General features: G+C 37.6%; 1 protein-coding gene across 2 annotated transcripts in view; it reads right to left on the bottom strand.

The window, feature by feature from the left end:
* Positions 1-16004, bottom strand: part of DCLK1 (doublecortin like kinase 1) — a 253678-nt gene that overhangs the window by 58979 nt on the left and 178695 nt on the right. For both annotated transcript variants that reach the window (XM_062020438.1, XM_062020439.1), the window contains exon 6: positions 4966-5060. In XM_062020438.1, coding sequence (XP_061876422.1) covers positions 4966-5060 — 95 coding nt within the window. The remainder of the gene's footprint in view (positions 1-4965; positions 5061-16004) is intronic.

A 16004-nucleotide genomic window follows, 5' to 3' on the forward strand; every position in this document is an offset into this window, starting at 1 on the left:
CAGCACACCTCATAGTCAAGCTCTGATAGGTTTAAGGTGTTTTGAGCAATACTTTAAGTATGTTTACAAAATGCAACAGGACAACTACAAGACAAAATACACGAACATGTGAGACCAGGAAGGCTGATGGAGTCAGCTTTAGCATTAACCTTGCTTTGGGGCTTTTGGGTTTGTCACAGGAAGATAACTAAGACAATAAAAAACTTAAACAGATCTAAAAGTTATACGATAAAACAAGGACTACCTAAAATGAATGCTTCACAAATCTCAAATTTACAAGGATCTCAATAATCTTATGCAGGTTTCTGTTTCACTTGCATGTGTGACATAAAGGGGATTTAAGCCCCTTAAAGAGCTTTTTCATTCTCTAGAATGCTTATTCTGCACATATTCTGCCAATGGGCATGTGTACATAAGGCGGACACATTAAGAGTGCCAGAGTGAAAATCAGACCTTAAATACATTTCTATTTTGTTGCAAACAATCTAGACAAAAGAAGAATTTTAAACAGACATGACCATCTCATTGTGAATACTAACAAGCTAGTTAACTATTAACGTTGCTTTTGAGCATATATAATTTAGGAATTTCTAATACACAGTATCAAAAAAAATCTTTGTTTTTCTTAGAGAGGGTAACACTCCAAGCTTTTCAATAGTATCTTCCAGGTGACTGCTCACTCCTCTGAATATAAAAAAATATATGCATTCAGAACTTGCTAAAAAGGTGTTTGTGATAACTTATTTTTAATATTTAGGGAATCTTTTTGTATTTATTTTAATAACTCGATGGTTGTTTTTAAAGCAAAAGCATGCACAAGATTTCAGGATTATACTTTCTGCTTTTTCACATAATTTTAAATACTTGAAACTTTTTTGCCTTTCTGCAATAATTTTCCTTGCCTATTATTAGCCAAAGAGCTGCATAACTGGAAAATATGAGGATAATATATGAATTATTTTGTATAGATTAATAAAAAGAAAAAATTTGGTGAATTAATAAGATTTCTTGGCCATATACAACTAAAAAAATCCCTGTACATACAGTATTCAACTTCTTTGTCTGATTAGTCACAAGGTATTTTAAATCTAGTTTCTTTATTGCTCCACTGTTTTTAGTCGCTGGGGAAGCGGAAAAAATAATTTAAAATAATGGTAAGCTACATAAAATAGAGTGTAAAATACAGAATGTGTCAACTTTGATTACAGGACAGTGGGAAAGTAAGCTCATAAACTATTACAAAGGTTAATTAATGAAAATATGGGAGTTGTGCTTATGTGAATTTATTGTTATAATTGCAATGTCACATTTTCTTAGTCTTCTTCATTAATTGTACTCTGCTGTGGCAGGGACTATATGCATGTTCAGTAATTCTCTACTTCAGCTACTATAAACCTTGATTTCAGATGTGGAAATACACAATTAAGTACATAACAATTTAAAAACATGAATCTTGGTTTCCCATTTAAGAATAAATAGAAAAGCGTAATTAAACTACAAGAAAGCGTAACTATAGTACACAGTCTGCAAGTTAAAATACAAGTTAAAATAAGTGGATAATTGGTTGATAGTTAGCTCGTTCAGCTGATAAATTATCCCTTTCTAATCCTTCTAATCCTTTTATTAAACCCATTAAATTCATCCTTCAAATCTCACTTTCCTCAAATATAGATTGAATTTTGCCCAAGATGACAAAAATATAACTTTCACTGATTTCTAGATTTCTGGAATCAACTCAGCCACATACATATGCAAGTGAGAAAGGATAAAACTTCAGCTTTTTATGTTTTGGCTTTTGAGGGTGCAAAATTTTATCAAGAGGATTATATGAGTATGTACCACATCAATATGTTTGGCTTATTTTACATCGATGCAAAGTCTGCCATCAAAGACCAGAATTAATATTTCTAAAAAGGCGGGTGATGAAATGTCAGTAAGTAAGATGACTGATCCCTATTTTAAGTTGCCTAATGCACTCCATAAATAGAAGGAATATTTTCTTTGTAAAATGCTACCACCTCTGCTATTTTTACAGGTCTTTACTATTCACAGTGTGAAACTCCTCAGTTTGTGGAAGTACCTTGCTTTTGGGCCTCTGAATTCATGATGTACTCTCCTTGATGTACTCTCACCTGTACTTCCTAGGAAAAAGACCAGCAGTCTGCCCAGATCCCTCAGCATTTTAACACACCAAGTCTACTACTCCCTCAAGGCACTCAGATGGGGATGCTGAAGAGCTGATTGATCAGTTACATCAAGAGAAATCAGGCTATGCTAGGAGCTAATGTTCTCTATTGCCTTCCAGACCCAGCACATACCACTGGCATCCCACAGACCTGACAGCATGAGAGAACAGGTACTCCTCTACCTCCAGCCACACACAGAGAGGGGCAGAGAAAAACCCAGCTACAGGGCTGACCTGGCATTCTCAGGACCTAGCATCATGTTTCAGATGTAAAACAGTAGTTCCCTCAAATTCCACGTAAAAAGAGAAACCCAGAGCAGTTAGAAACCCAGACATCACCTGCAACTGCAATCAGTCTCCTCCTTTGTAGGTCTATCACATGATACCAATACTTTCAACAACCTTCCAGGGAACAAACCTTCTCCTGCATCTGTATTGTCAGCCCTGTAGCTGAAGCCATTGAAGGCAAAGTAAAATGCTTTGGGTTCAAATTTGGTTTATGACAACATGGTACATAAAATAACCTATCCTTTAAATAAAATTTAAATGGCAGCATACAAAAGATGGTACTAAATCCAAAAAGAACACTATTTATACTGCTAACAAGAAAACTAAGATTAGTAAACATTGTTTAATGCCTGCTCATAGAACTGATTTAGTCATTGGAAATCACATTATGACCTTTAACAACATAATCATATGTTTTTACACTGAGCTTCCAGCTCATTCACTTCACAAGTTAAACATGCAAGGAGCTGAAATAAATTCTCAGAGCAAGTGTAAAGTTTCCATCCCTGAATGTGTGCAGTTGATTTTGTAACCTAAATAATATTATTGCAATGCATTTTTACATGATTGCAATCTATTTTTACATGAAAGTATTCCATGTTTTGTCAGGTAAAAGAAATCATCTGTCAAAAATAAAGCCAGACAAGCATGAAAGGTCCCTTACTAAGGTCACAGGGACTGGATCTGTATATCTGAGAAGAGAGTTCAACTCTGCAACAACATTTTACCTCTCCTGTAGTTTACTTCAGTAGTTATTTTCTGGTCAGTTAGCAATGTGATTGTATTACCACTACACAGCTCTTTGCATCCGTAATTCTATCACTCAGTGATCCTGTTACGCTCCCATATAGGGAACAGAGATAAGAAGCAGCTCATTTTCTCTCCTCTTCACATTTTCAGGTCAGAAACCTGCAATCAAAATCCCCTTCTGCCTAATGATACTGACCACACAGATCCCACTCATCTATCCACAAATGTTAACAGAAAAACATTTCTTCACTGTGTGGAGAGAAGCATGAAGTGGTGAGGAAGGAAGTTTAGAAAAGTTATCAATGAAGAGACTTACAGCAAATGAAAATAAACTATACACTGATATCATCCACCTAAACAGACATCCTTACATCACCAATGTATAATTCATTTGGAAGACTCTTTGTTCCCTCTTCAGTGACTTATTAATGATTCATTAATAAGCTTTGAGATTAAGAATAAACAAGGGTGGAAGACATTTGCATTGAAGAAGATTTTAGTACCAGCTTGCCCAACTGAAACTTGCATCTTTACTCACTGTACATCATCTGTGTACCAGATGATGAAAACTATGACACTACCCTGATGCTTCAAGCTGCCACTGGCTGGCTATCTCCATATTACAGGATCACAGTCAGCTGCCATATCTTTAAACAAGCCACATCAGAAACTGTATCCCAGCCTGAGGTGAGACTTGGGCACACACAACTCCTCAGGTCCCTGGTAGCCACTAGACACAAAGAAGGGTACACAGGCAAGAAGGGAGTTGTTCAATACTACAGCTATTGCTGATCTGGATATCTGGGAAACCAGGTCTGCACCAGTCCCTAAAGTGAAGCGCTGCCAATTTTGTACATAATCCCCCTACTTTGAGAGACACAAATTCCATCTTTATTTAAAAGCTGAAAAGGCAGAAAAAGCATGTGTTTAAACTGTGTTTATAAACAAGCCTGAGATAGAGTACTGCCTTAGGAAAGCTTTCATTGTGAACTGATCACAGTTTAGAAAATAGCAGAAGAGAAGATACATACACATCTGTCCCATTGCTTTTAAACAGATACAATTAATCAAATCAGCACATGGAGCCTTTTGGGTTGAATGGGTAATATTTTGTCAGAAGGTTACAGCAGTAACAGACACTACCTTAATTCTGGATGCATAAGATACATTGAAGATTCCTCTGTGTGTGATAACTAGGGGGAACTTAGAGCTACTAACAACTGTCGTCTTGCAAAGTGACTGACAAGTCTCATGCTGCCTTGCTACTGATAGTATCTTCCCTGCACAAGGCTATGATACCACAGCTAATCCACAGCTGAATTCCACAGTTCTTTCACCTTGCTTCAAAACCAAAGCTGTTTGTAGGTTTTGCACATGACAGAGTGCTCATGGCAAATTAGGAACAAATAAACAAACAAAAATCTTTGACAATGTGGACAGTCTTTTCAGTTGTGAAACATTTGGGAAAAGCAACTAAAACAACAGAAAGTTTTGAAAAAAGGAGAAAGATACACCTGTTTTTCCATTCAAAGATAACCAATTCCCAACATACTTAAGTTTTTGACAGACACAGAACAGTTGTATTTCACTTCAGAGTGTTGCACAAACACAACAGGGACTGCTGTCAGGCTCTTTCACCCTATGACTATACACCAAGAAACAGTGGGGAGAAGGCTATTGGATAATGGCTATGCTGGTTTCTCCCCAGCCATGCTCAGAAATCAGTTTCCTTATTTCCTTACCCTCTGTTTCCTTAGGCTTCCTGGGCTGGTGGGAGATGGGCTTGGAGACTTCCCGGAGCGGGGAGTAGAAAGCTGGCTACCAGGGGTTCCATTCACTAAAAGGACAATGAATTGGAAAAAAAAAAATAAGGCATCATTAAAAGCAAAGAAGTAGTTAAATCAACATATTTCTTTTAATTAGTTGTTAAACAGATGAATGTGCTTTTGCTGAACATTTTAATAAGGTAATTCAGAAAAGAACTGTTTACCGAGAGTTTTAGCTCATGAAGCTGATCTTTATACAGAGTGCAAGCAAATAATCAACAAACCTGAAAAGGCTGTTCAGTCAATGGCAAAGAACATGAGCATGTTTTCTTAAACTGTATTGTTCCTGTGCTTAAAAGTGATGGGGAACAAGGTGCTCTGTTAACCTTAACAGCAACTTGCTATATGTAAACCTTTTCATTCCATTTAGTTCTGGCTATTCACCAAAAATAAAAAGCAGTACTGCTTGCAAGAACAAATCAGCTGCTTGCTGTTCCTCACTCATTCATTTGAAGAGACTTTTGCAATACTATCTGACCCAACATCACCCAAACATCACCTCAGACCTAACCCAGAATGGCTTTCTAGAGGCAAATTGGATGTAACACATCAAGTCTGACTTGGAGCAAAGGATCACTTTCTCCAATAACTAAGTTCCTTCATATTAGTCAAGTGCTTATCATTTTAGAAGCATCTTTTGCATGCGTATGACATTAACCATTAAATTAACTAAACAATGCCAGCAGAGGACAGAATTCTACTACAAAGTAATCACAAGAGAAGCTATCAGTAACATTCACACTGAAGACAGATGAAACGCTACAAAGCGTTTATCACATATATACAAAAATATTCTTAAACAAGCAACTGTTATATCACAGTGAACATTTGTCAGCATGAGATAAAAAAGAATCAACAATCAGATTCCCAGATTCTGAATCTTGGGAGAGTATTTATATACTAGGATATCAACAAGGCATTTGACTTACCTTCTATGAGTTCTAACATGGACAAAATCTTACTGTTTAACCCGATAATAGCAAGCAGCAGAATTCCTGCTCTGTACTAAGCCAAGCTGTAGCCAAACCAAGAAGCAATGGGATTAGTTAAGGATAGCTGGGGCTGCTCACAGAGTGAGCTGAATGCGATGCAGGATTCATAAGCAGAAGCCTTTTCTGCGTAAGGCTGACGTCTTCAGAGCAGCAGTGGGAGGTGCAGGTGCTGTCTTAGGGCTACATCAAAGGTGTCAATTAAGCATAAAGCTGCTGCTTCACAACGCTGAGCCACCGCAGCCCCCACTCGCTTTCTATGGAGCCCCGAAAGCCTTAGCAATTTTATATGCTGTGCACTGAATCATAATGAGGTGCCTTTGGGGGCAATATACCAAATGACTCATCTGAAAATCAAAATGACAATAACTCTTGTAAAACCTTGGCTGACTGGCAATCTAGCAAAAGCTAATTCCTTTGGATAATATAGTGGGCCTTTTTAACAGATTATCCTTACCTTTAATGTAATACATTGTTCTCACTGTCTAATACTGGGCCTCTACATTATAAGGAGGAAACATGTATATCTACCACACCACATACATTAATAAAACACTGGATGATAAATAGTGTTCACTTAGTAGAGCTTAGGAACTATGAGTGATCAAACCTCAACAGCACTTTGTGCAAGGCATTGTTTAAGGTAAAAGTGCAATATACTTGTATAACCACAGGAAAAAAAGATACACTAATTGGATTTAAATAGGCTATTTTTCTAGAAAACCATTCCACTCAACTATGCTTCAAATTCTGTTTGTACAGAGGACAATGGTTTGCACATCGCAGCACTGATTCAAATGTGGGGGAAGCACATGTGTATGGACACATTCACTGATGTTCATACAGTATTCAGCAAAGTACTCCACAGGCCTGGCTAGTAATGACTAAAAGTAAAATTTATTATAAATACCTCTCAAATCATTTAGGGAAAGGTCAAGATGAAGACATAAAAGCTTATCTTTTTGGAATCTCAATCTCCTCAAGTTTCAAAGGCCTTTTTCTAAATAAACATTGTGTTTGAAACAAATGCGTAAACTAGTACTATTCACATGAATCTAATCCTCAAGACTGCTGAGTAACAAGACTAGTGCTTTGCCTTCTCTTTAAACCAAGCAGGTATTCTTAGGTCTTATTATTATGATAAAACTTAAGAGAACAGACATACTTTAATAAATCTTGCACTACTAGGCATTGGTCCCTGTTCCTTACACACTGACTCCTTCCCCATAACTTTCAACAACAGTTTTTCTTAGAATTACTATTGCAATTATCCTGTCCTGAAGAGAAAGACTTAAGGCTACCAAGTGGAACCAAATGGATGACTCCTGATATATTTCCCGTAATTATTGTGTTGATGAGTATCTGAGAATGAAAATGAAAAGTGAAATGAAAAATAGGAAAGTACAATAAACCCCAAAAATCAGTCACTTGCCATTACTGGAGCATTCAGAGCATTTAAGCTAAGTTCCAATATTCACCCCACTTTTTTGAAAGGAAAATTATGATAGTTGTGCTTGTGTTGGCGGTCTAAATCTTGAAATCAAGAGCACAATTAATGGATCAAGGCCCTCAGGAAACATAAGTATTTGATTTTGTTCCCCTCCTTACTCACATTCAAAATACAAAGGTGCTAAAAACCTAAAACACATACCAGGATTTTTGTAAACATATAAGGACTCCATACGGAGAACTTTTTAGGAAACTCTAGAGATGACAATTAGCACTGGCAGTCAGATTCCTCTTACCAATCTTTAGGTACCTATTGCATTGTCTTGTATGTCTGAAGTAGTCTTCTAGACCTTATTTTAACCAGGTGCATGAGTTGTGTCATTCCCAAACAAAGATGTAAAAGAGACCCAATGAACAATGTACTAGGAGCATCTGCTGTAGTGTAGACTTTTAAAGCTATGCAAGATGAATCTAAACCCACACATCTAGAGGTTTAGGATATGCTAGAGACAAAGTAAAATCACCAAAATGCTCCCCACCTACCAATTTTGGAGGATTCTATGCCAAGTGCAGCACTCCATTAAATAAATACTGATGATTGAAGGCCATAGAGAGTCTACTTTAGAGTCAACTTGAACAAGTATGTGGGTAACACGGGTTCTATTCCCAGCACTACATGCATCTACATAACACTAGATGAGTCATGTCATCTATACTGCTAGTCTACCTAGGATTTAAATTCTGTCAGAATAAACTCTGTGCACATCATGTTGTCTGTCTTTTGCATGCTCAGCATACCTAGAGATATACATTAATATTACTACTGAAATTATCAATGTAATGCTTAAGACAGATACCACAGCAGGGAAGAAATGGTAATTCCTAATAATACCCCAGTCCACTCCTGGGTTCTTCCTTTTTTATCTTCTTGTTTATTGCTTGATGGTCATTCAACCTCTAACTATAGTTCCTTGTGAGTCATTATATTGAATTTACAAATAGAGTTGATATTAGGTTCTGTGTAGTAGGAAGAGTCTGGACCGATTCTGACCTTCTTCCTGAACTTCATTTACAATCATGACACCATTCTTACATATGCCACTCATGACTTAATAACATGGTAGAAAATGTGTAAATAAGATCTATGATATTTAATAAAAATGCATTCCTGATAAGTGCAGGAATTTAGTCTAAACTGCCCTAAAATCCATTTCTAGGTGGAATTCATTCTGGTTGAAAACTGCAGTCCTGTCCAATATCTGCACTGTATTTCTTACTGACTGATAAAGCACATTCTCCTACAGAGAACACTGATGTAGATAAAGATTTACGAAACTGGTAAATCACTGTTGTGGTTAATCATGCTATTAAGTGAAGAAAGAGGTTTCCTGTCACTTTTTATTCAAAAAGTGGCAGGGGTCACAGACTTCAGCTTAACATACAGCACCCTCCCATCCCCTGATGAAAACGATTCATCGACTCAGAATTCCATAGGTGAAAGGTGTATTAAAATGCTAGAACAGTAACAAAATTATTGAATTACCGTGGCTGCTCTGAGCAAATGTATGCAACTACTTGACTGTGAACTCCTTCCCTTATTGTGCTTTCTTGCTGACGATGCATAATATGGCAAGAACCTGTCTTTGCATTTGTTTTTTCAGCACTTGGCACACACATGAAGGTAGAAAACCCCACAAAATAGAACACTAAAGTTGGATACCATCATCAACAGAGATAAATTTGTCAGGTATTGGAATGGCCTGTTCAGGGAGATGGTGGGGTCACCATCCCTGTAGGTCTTTAAGAGACAGTTGGACGTTGCACTTAAGGAAATGGTCTGGTAGTTGATAGGGTTAGGACAAAGGCTGGACTTGATCTTAAAGGTCTCTTCCAGCTGAAACTTCTATAATTCCATGACTATAAATGCAAAATAGGCTTTCTTATAATGATCTCTACAAACCAGTGAAAATGCTGTAAATAAAAAGTATTTTGATGGCATTCCAATAAATAAATGTCTACAATAATCTTTTTTGCTAAGTAATAAAAACAAAAAGTGAGAAAAGCTGAAGTATCAAGTGCCAGTGTAAGAAGCTGTCAATGCTACTGCACTGTAGTAAAATTATACTCTCCTATAAAACTGCCTGCTGATATTTTAGCATCTGTACTCCATAAAACATGTAGAAATGACTATGTGAGTTTATAGAAGTGGTTTTCCAAACACAAGAGTGTGCATGAAGAGGAAAGAGAAGAGTAAGGGGAAAAAAGGGGGCACGCTTTTCCACAGTCACAGCTTACTCATGACTAGGACATGCTAAACTAAAACACTGTTTACAGAAGTCACAACATGTTTAGGTCATATTCAGTAACTGTTAGCTAGAAAATGCTGTTGCAAGATCCCTACTTGACCTGACTCAATTACTTCTGTAGTTTGTCGCTGTCTTTTCCAAAACATTTTTGTCTAACTATGATTATGCAGTTACAAAGTAGATAGGGAACAAACCATGCCTTGCTTTTTTTGTTCCTTCTGCTTTTGAATTCTACTTATATACATGTAATGATTTTTGTCTTCATTCCAAAGGACAGTTTGTCCAGAGCACCACATTAAGCAAGTGTGCTCACTATTAATTGCCAGTAAAGACAAAGCTTTGTAGGTTCTACCTTACCATGCAATTGGTTGTGAAAAAAAAATCCCAGATAAGCAGCACTGCATTCACTTTAACTGGTGCCATCTTTTTTACATTCAATCTTTTCTGGAGTTTATGTTATGAAGATATGTACATACAAGAAGAACATCTCTCTGCCACTGAAGACAAGGACTGACAGATCCATACAAAGCTTTCACCTCATCAACAGATTAGAAATGTCAGCAGAAATGATCACCTTCAGGTCAGGTCTAGATTCCCATCCCAGCAGCCACCAATACCTGAGTCCTCAAAAGTTACTGGCACCTATGGTAGTCACACGATGTAACCCAAGGAGTGCAGAGCTGAGTAGAGACTGTAATCTCCATATGCTGGTCATGTTGGTCCCCATGGAGTGGCCACTATGATAGCACCTCCACCTCAACCCAAAGTCATCTGTGTTTACGCTATCAAGCAGAGAAGTGCTGCAGACATGGAGATATTGCAGATACACCTGATATCTCAGAAGACACAAGTCTTCCTTGAAAGTACAATTCCCAGGAATCCACAATTTTTTGTAGCCTCAGAAGGTGGGTAAATGGCTCTTGGTTTGTTCTCTGTACTTCATCAAGGTACAGCTGGTATCTATGATCTTGTCTGCTAATTTCACCTGGTATCTAATGGACAGAGCATCTACATGTACATAAGATTTAATGAAAATTTCTCTTTTGAACTGTTTTGCCCAATTGGAAATAGCAAGATAATCAAATCAGTCTGTGTGAAGAGAATAGCAACTCTGTGGATGTTTCATTCAGCACTTAACTTTTTTATCCTTTAAGAGAGTTAAACTAGTCAATCTAACCAAATCTATTTCTCTTACTAACTCTTATGGGCTATAAAATGAAAAAACTTATTTTTTAATTACTAGTACCAAATGTAAACACCATAAATAAGAAATTAAAAGGAAGCTAGGATCAAAGTAAAAATCATCTGGAAATTCCTGGGTCTGTAGGATGACTTCATCACTCCCATGGGTTTATACTCTTGGCTTTAGTAAACTTTTGCTTCAGCCTATTTATTAAAAAGTCTGTCAGCTCAGTACCTATAACTGTGAATAAAAAAATGTGACCTCGCCAAAGACAATATGATATGTCATGTTTTTTCCTTTGGGATCCAAAAGACCTTCCTGAGTCAAGTGGCTGAAGAAGAAGGGTTGTTTCTGGATAATGGCCTAGGGATGAACTATCAAACTAAATGAAAATATATCTTCTTGCAGAGAATGTATCTACCTCTTTTTTTCCCCAACTACTTGAGAAAGGCACAAGCATCTGCTCTAGAGAAGCCTCAGTAAGAATCATTTCCATGTCCTAAAACACTTTTCTGTTTAGGGAACATCTGCAGTTTTGATCAGCCTCTAGTTTGACATGTAGCTTCACAATTTATTCGCTTAGGTGCCATTAAAAAAAAAAAAAAAACCACATAGCCCTTGGTAGCATGACTTACTCTATCCATTCTTCACATACATTGCCTTTGTCACTCGGAACAGGTACGTATCAAATCAGTTACTCTTGAAACAGACACTTGACACACTAAGTAAGTGAAAATCCTAAATAACTTCTTAATACTAAACCTGTATCACTGTTACAAACAAGTTTTCAAGTATCCAAAATACTTGGTGGGATAGTTTGAGGGGGAAAGGAGGGAGGAGACGTGAGAAGGAAAGAATTTAGAAGGAGGTGCTCTAACTGAAAATAAATTAAGTAGTTACTTTTTTGGGAGCAGGTACTGAAAATTAGAGTAGAAATTTCAGAGGATAAAACAGAGTTCACCCAAATGCAGTATCCTTCCTTAATTTAGTGGACCAAGGGTATAGCAATTCCAGTCATTTCATGCTGCTCTTGATCCAATTAAAAATAATGATCACAAAGAAGTAAACATTACCTTCTGCTACCTCTTCATCTGCACTGAGGTTGCCACCAATGGTGTCAATTGGTAGCTGGACAAAAGCTGACAGCTACTGAATATTCACCAGAACTTCATAACTTTCAAGCACTGCCAACTGGCTGATATTCGGTCTCATAGAAATTCAGCATCTCTTTTATTATATCCTCTCCTGAATAATATTTAATGCCAAGAACAACAAAAAAAACCCCGTGTCAAAATGTTTTACAGGCTTTAAGAGGACATCAGAAAAATTAAGAGGCAGGATTATATATTGCACTTGGAGCCAGACTTCAGTTCTCTGCCTGCCTGGGAGGTCATGCTACTTTCTCTGCTTCTCTTCGTTGCCTTGTTTCCTGCTTCTCTGCTCTATTTAAACTGAAAGCATTTTGAAGCAGACAATACCTGAAATGCATTTGTAAAAAAACAGAAAGCAATTTTCCTGCAGCGAGATTTCTGGCTTGTGGTACTGTTTTGAAACATTGTCAGACATAAATAAAATACTGAACAAAACATAATAATGGAAAAGTCAGCCCTTACCACAGGTTTTCCCAGCTTCCATGCACTCTTTTAAGAAAAAAGTATTTTGTGGTTTTATATAAAAAATAGGATGCATCTGCCCTCAGGAGCCAGGGAGGCTACCAGGATAATAGAAGCACATTAAGTGTTAAGAAAAAAAAACCACAAAAGGAAAGAAACAAGGATGGAAGAAAGGTGAACACCACCTATAGAAAGCTATACATTTTCTTAAATACGTCAAGAAATGGTGTAAAAGCACTATAGATTACACAGCTCAAGAAAGGGTGAGGAGTGATGTCTCCCATTCCCTTACAAACTGACACATATTTCCTTGGCCTCAGTTAACCAGAGCACAGATTTGAACCTGTGTGGCACTGAGCACTACTGTAGTCTCAGCTATCACATTAGAGTCTTTCTCTGCAGCCCCATAGCTGTTTTTTCACATGCATCTCCACCCTTTCCCTTATGCTGCCCTGGCACTGTGTCCCAGAGCCTGGAGGACAGTATTTGTTATTGAGTTGTTCCCATGCTGTTACTCCCATGGCCACGCACCTAGAAAAGCACATCAGTGTTGTTATGGTAGCTTCTATATGTGGCTTTCAGGCTCACCAAGGACACTGCCTTTACAGGCAAGGAGGAAGAAAGGCACCTCCAAAGGGTGAAAGTTATCTCAGACCCTTGGCAATCTCACCAAAGCCCTTCTGCTTCCAGTACCAGATCAGATTATGAGGAAAATGGTCATCCAGAGCCGTGGTCGAGAGGACACTCAGGGTCCTTCGCCTGATCCTGCACACAGTCAGGGGAAATTACAAGATGAGATTTAAACAGAAGACTCTACATATTAGGGATGAGGGCCTCCAAGCTGAATTTTCTCTAAAAATCATTTGTTAACACTACTGAATTTATCTTCAAAGTACAAGTTTTGGTAAAATGGTATTGCTCCAACTTTACAGATATGAAAACATGACACAGACATTAAAGAAAACCAATAAACTGACCAATTCTCTTTTTATTTCTGCAAGCTTGAGAAAGTTCAACACTCCATACCACTATTTTCACAGAACAAGTGACTTCATTGCATTTATAAACATTTAGTTCAAGCCAAAGTTTGGCTTAATTCACTTAACCACTTGAAATTCTGTGTCAAAGAAGGGAAACTGTTCTTGAGAATGGTATTTAACTGCTTAAACCAAAGCAGACTGTCTACATGTACTAGCCTTGTATACATCAACTTCTCTCACACTGGGGAAATGACCCAAAGACTGTACCTTCATTAACTCTAGAAATGATAAATCCTGATCAACTATCCTGTGCTGAATGAGAAGAAAAAGGATGTTGAATACTTACATTGAAGGCTATACCATACTATAGGTGAATACAGAAGACTGTTATGGGTAACTAAACGATAATCCTTCATTTTTATCAATTTTTGGAGAACTTTACTTTTCTCTTTTTTAACACAGTCTTTAACTCTGCAACTTTCTTTCTTTAGCCCACGTAGTTACCTCTGTGTATTACCTTGATATGGGTGTGAATTGATGACAAAGGCAGGCATCTGATCCTTTAGCAAGAATGCACAGACTTTTCAAAATACAGCAAGAATCAAAGAAGAGGAATCTGACTCTTTCTAATTAACAACTTCCTCCTCTTGATATAGTTTGCTTAGCATTTTCTCAAGAGTAAGCTGTCAATAATGTTTTCTGCTTGCTTTCTCATCTTCCTTTTAAGGTACAACTCTTTACAAAATGATACATCTTTTCATTTTTTGGAACATGTTTGTTTTGTCTTTGATCTGAGAAGAGACTCCACTGATTTTCTTAAATATTCTTCATGTTTATCCCTAATGAAAGAAAAAATCCCTAACTAGTTAAAAGATGAACTGAAAGCAGTTTAAAAATATAAAATAAAAAAATACATATATAAACACTTTTCAGTAACAACATGACAAAAGCATAACTTCCAGTTAAGCATTAGTCATTTAGGAGACTCTCTAACACTGTGATGTTTAATGTAGACAACACTGAAAAATTATTGCACGAGATAGTATTTCTCTATTCTACTACTGTAACTGGTACATAATTCCAATACATAGGCAGTATTTTTAGGCTTACTGTATGGTAGAATAGTGAGATCTGTACATACTGTCTGCATGTTGTATCTGGTGACAGGATTATGGGTAATGGGATGAAGCTGGAACACAAAAAGTTCCACTTAAACTTAATGAAAAATTTATTTATTGTAAGGGTGAGAGAGCCCTGGCACAGGCTGCCCAGGGAGGGTGTGGAGTCTCCTATGGAGGTTTTCAAAACCTGCCTGGACATGTTCCTGTGTGACCTGATCTAGGCAGACCTGCTTGAGCAGAGGGGTTGGACTGGATGATCTTTAGAGGTCTCTTCCTACCTTTACCATTCTGTGATTCAGTGATTTAAGAAGGGAACTTAGGTTTTTGTCTAACAACAACTTAGAGTGAATGTTCTTTTTTCCACAGTGTCTAGTATCAAATTGTGTATTTTTAAAATCTATTAATTGTTTGGTTTTAGTTTTATGTGGCCTAAAAAAAAAATTCTTGAAAGCAAGTGCTCACTTAGTACAATATTGCTTCCTTTTATGACAGTAACATTGATGGAAATACTTATGTATGTAAGGTTAGAAATACATTTCCTGTAACATTCATACAATTTGATGTCACTATTTGTAGAAAGCAACACAAGAGGTACAGACAGACAAATCAGAACCATTCTCCACAATAAAATTAAAGTCTACAGAATCATTTTCAATTGTTTACTCTTTTCAAGCTGTAACCGGTTATAGATTCTGTGTAATAGAACAGAAAGTATAGTTCAGTCGGAAGAGACCTACAGTGATCATCTGGTCCTGACCAATTCAGGGCAGACCAAAAGCATGTTACTAAAGGGAATTATCCACATTTTCCACACTGATAAGTCTAGAACATCAAAAACTTCTCTAAGAAGCCTATTCCAGTGTGTATTGGGGGTGTGTGGCAAGGTTTTGGTAGCAGGACGGCTACAAGGATAGCTTCTGTGAGAAGCTGCTAAAAGCTTCTATGACCAGTAGAGCCAATGTCAGACAGCTCCAAGAAGAGCCAAGACTGAGCCCGTCAGCAATAGTGGTAGCACCTCTGTCATAATTTATTTGAGAAGGAGGGAAAAAAAAAACCTCTGTGCATTTTTCAGTCAGAGAATATGTGAGTGCAACAACTTTGCTGACACCAAGGTCAGTGAGGAAGGAGGGGAGGAGATGTTCCAGGCCAAGAGCAGAGGTTCCCCTGTAGTCCATGGTGCAGCCCGTGGTGAGGCCCTGCCCCTGCAGCTATGGAGGCCACGGGAGAGCAGAGATCCACCTGCAACCTGGGGAGGACCCCATGCCAAAGAGAGTGGATGCAGTGACTCTGTGGGAAGTCCATGCTGGAGCAGCT

The sequence above is a fragment of the Colius striatus genome, chromosome 1, assembly GCF_028858725.1.
Source record: "Colius striatus isolate bColStr4 chromosome 1, bColStr4.1.hap1, whole genome shotgun sequence".
Classification (NCBI taxonomy): Eukaryota; Metazoa; Chordata; class Aves; order Coliiformes; family Coliidae; genus Colius; species Colius striatus.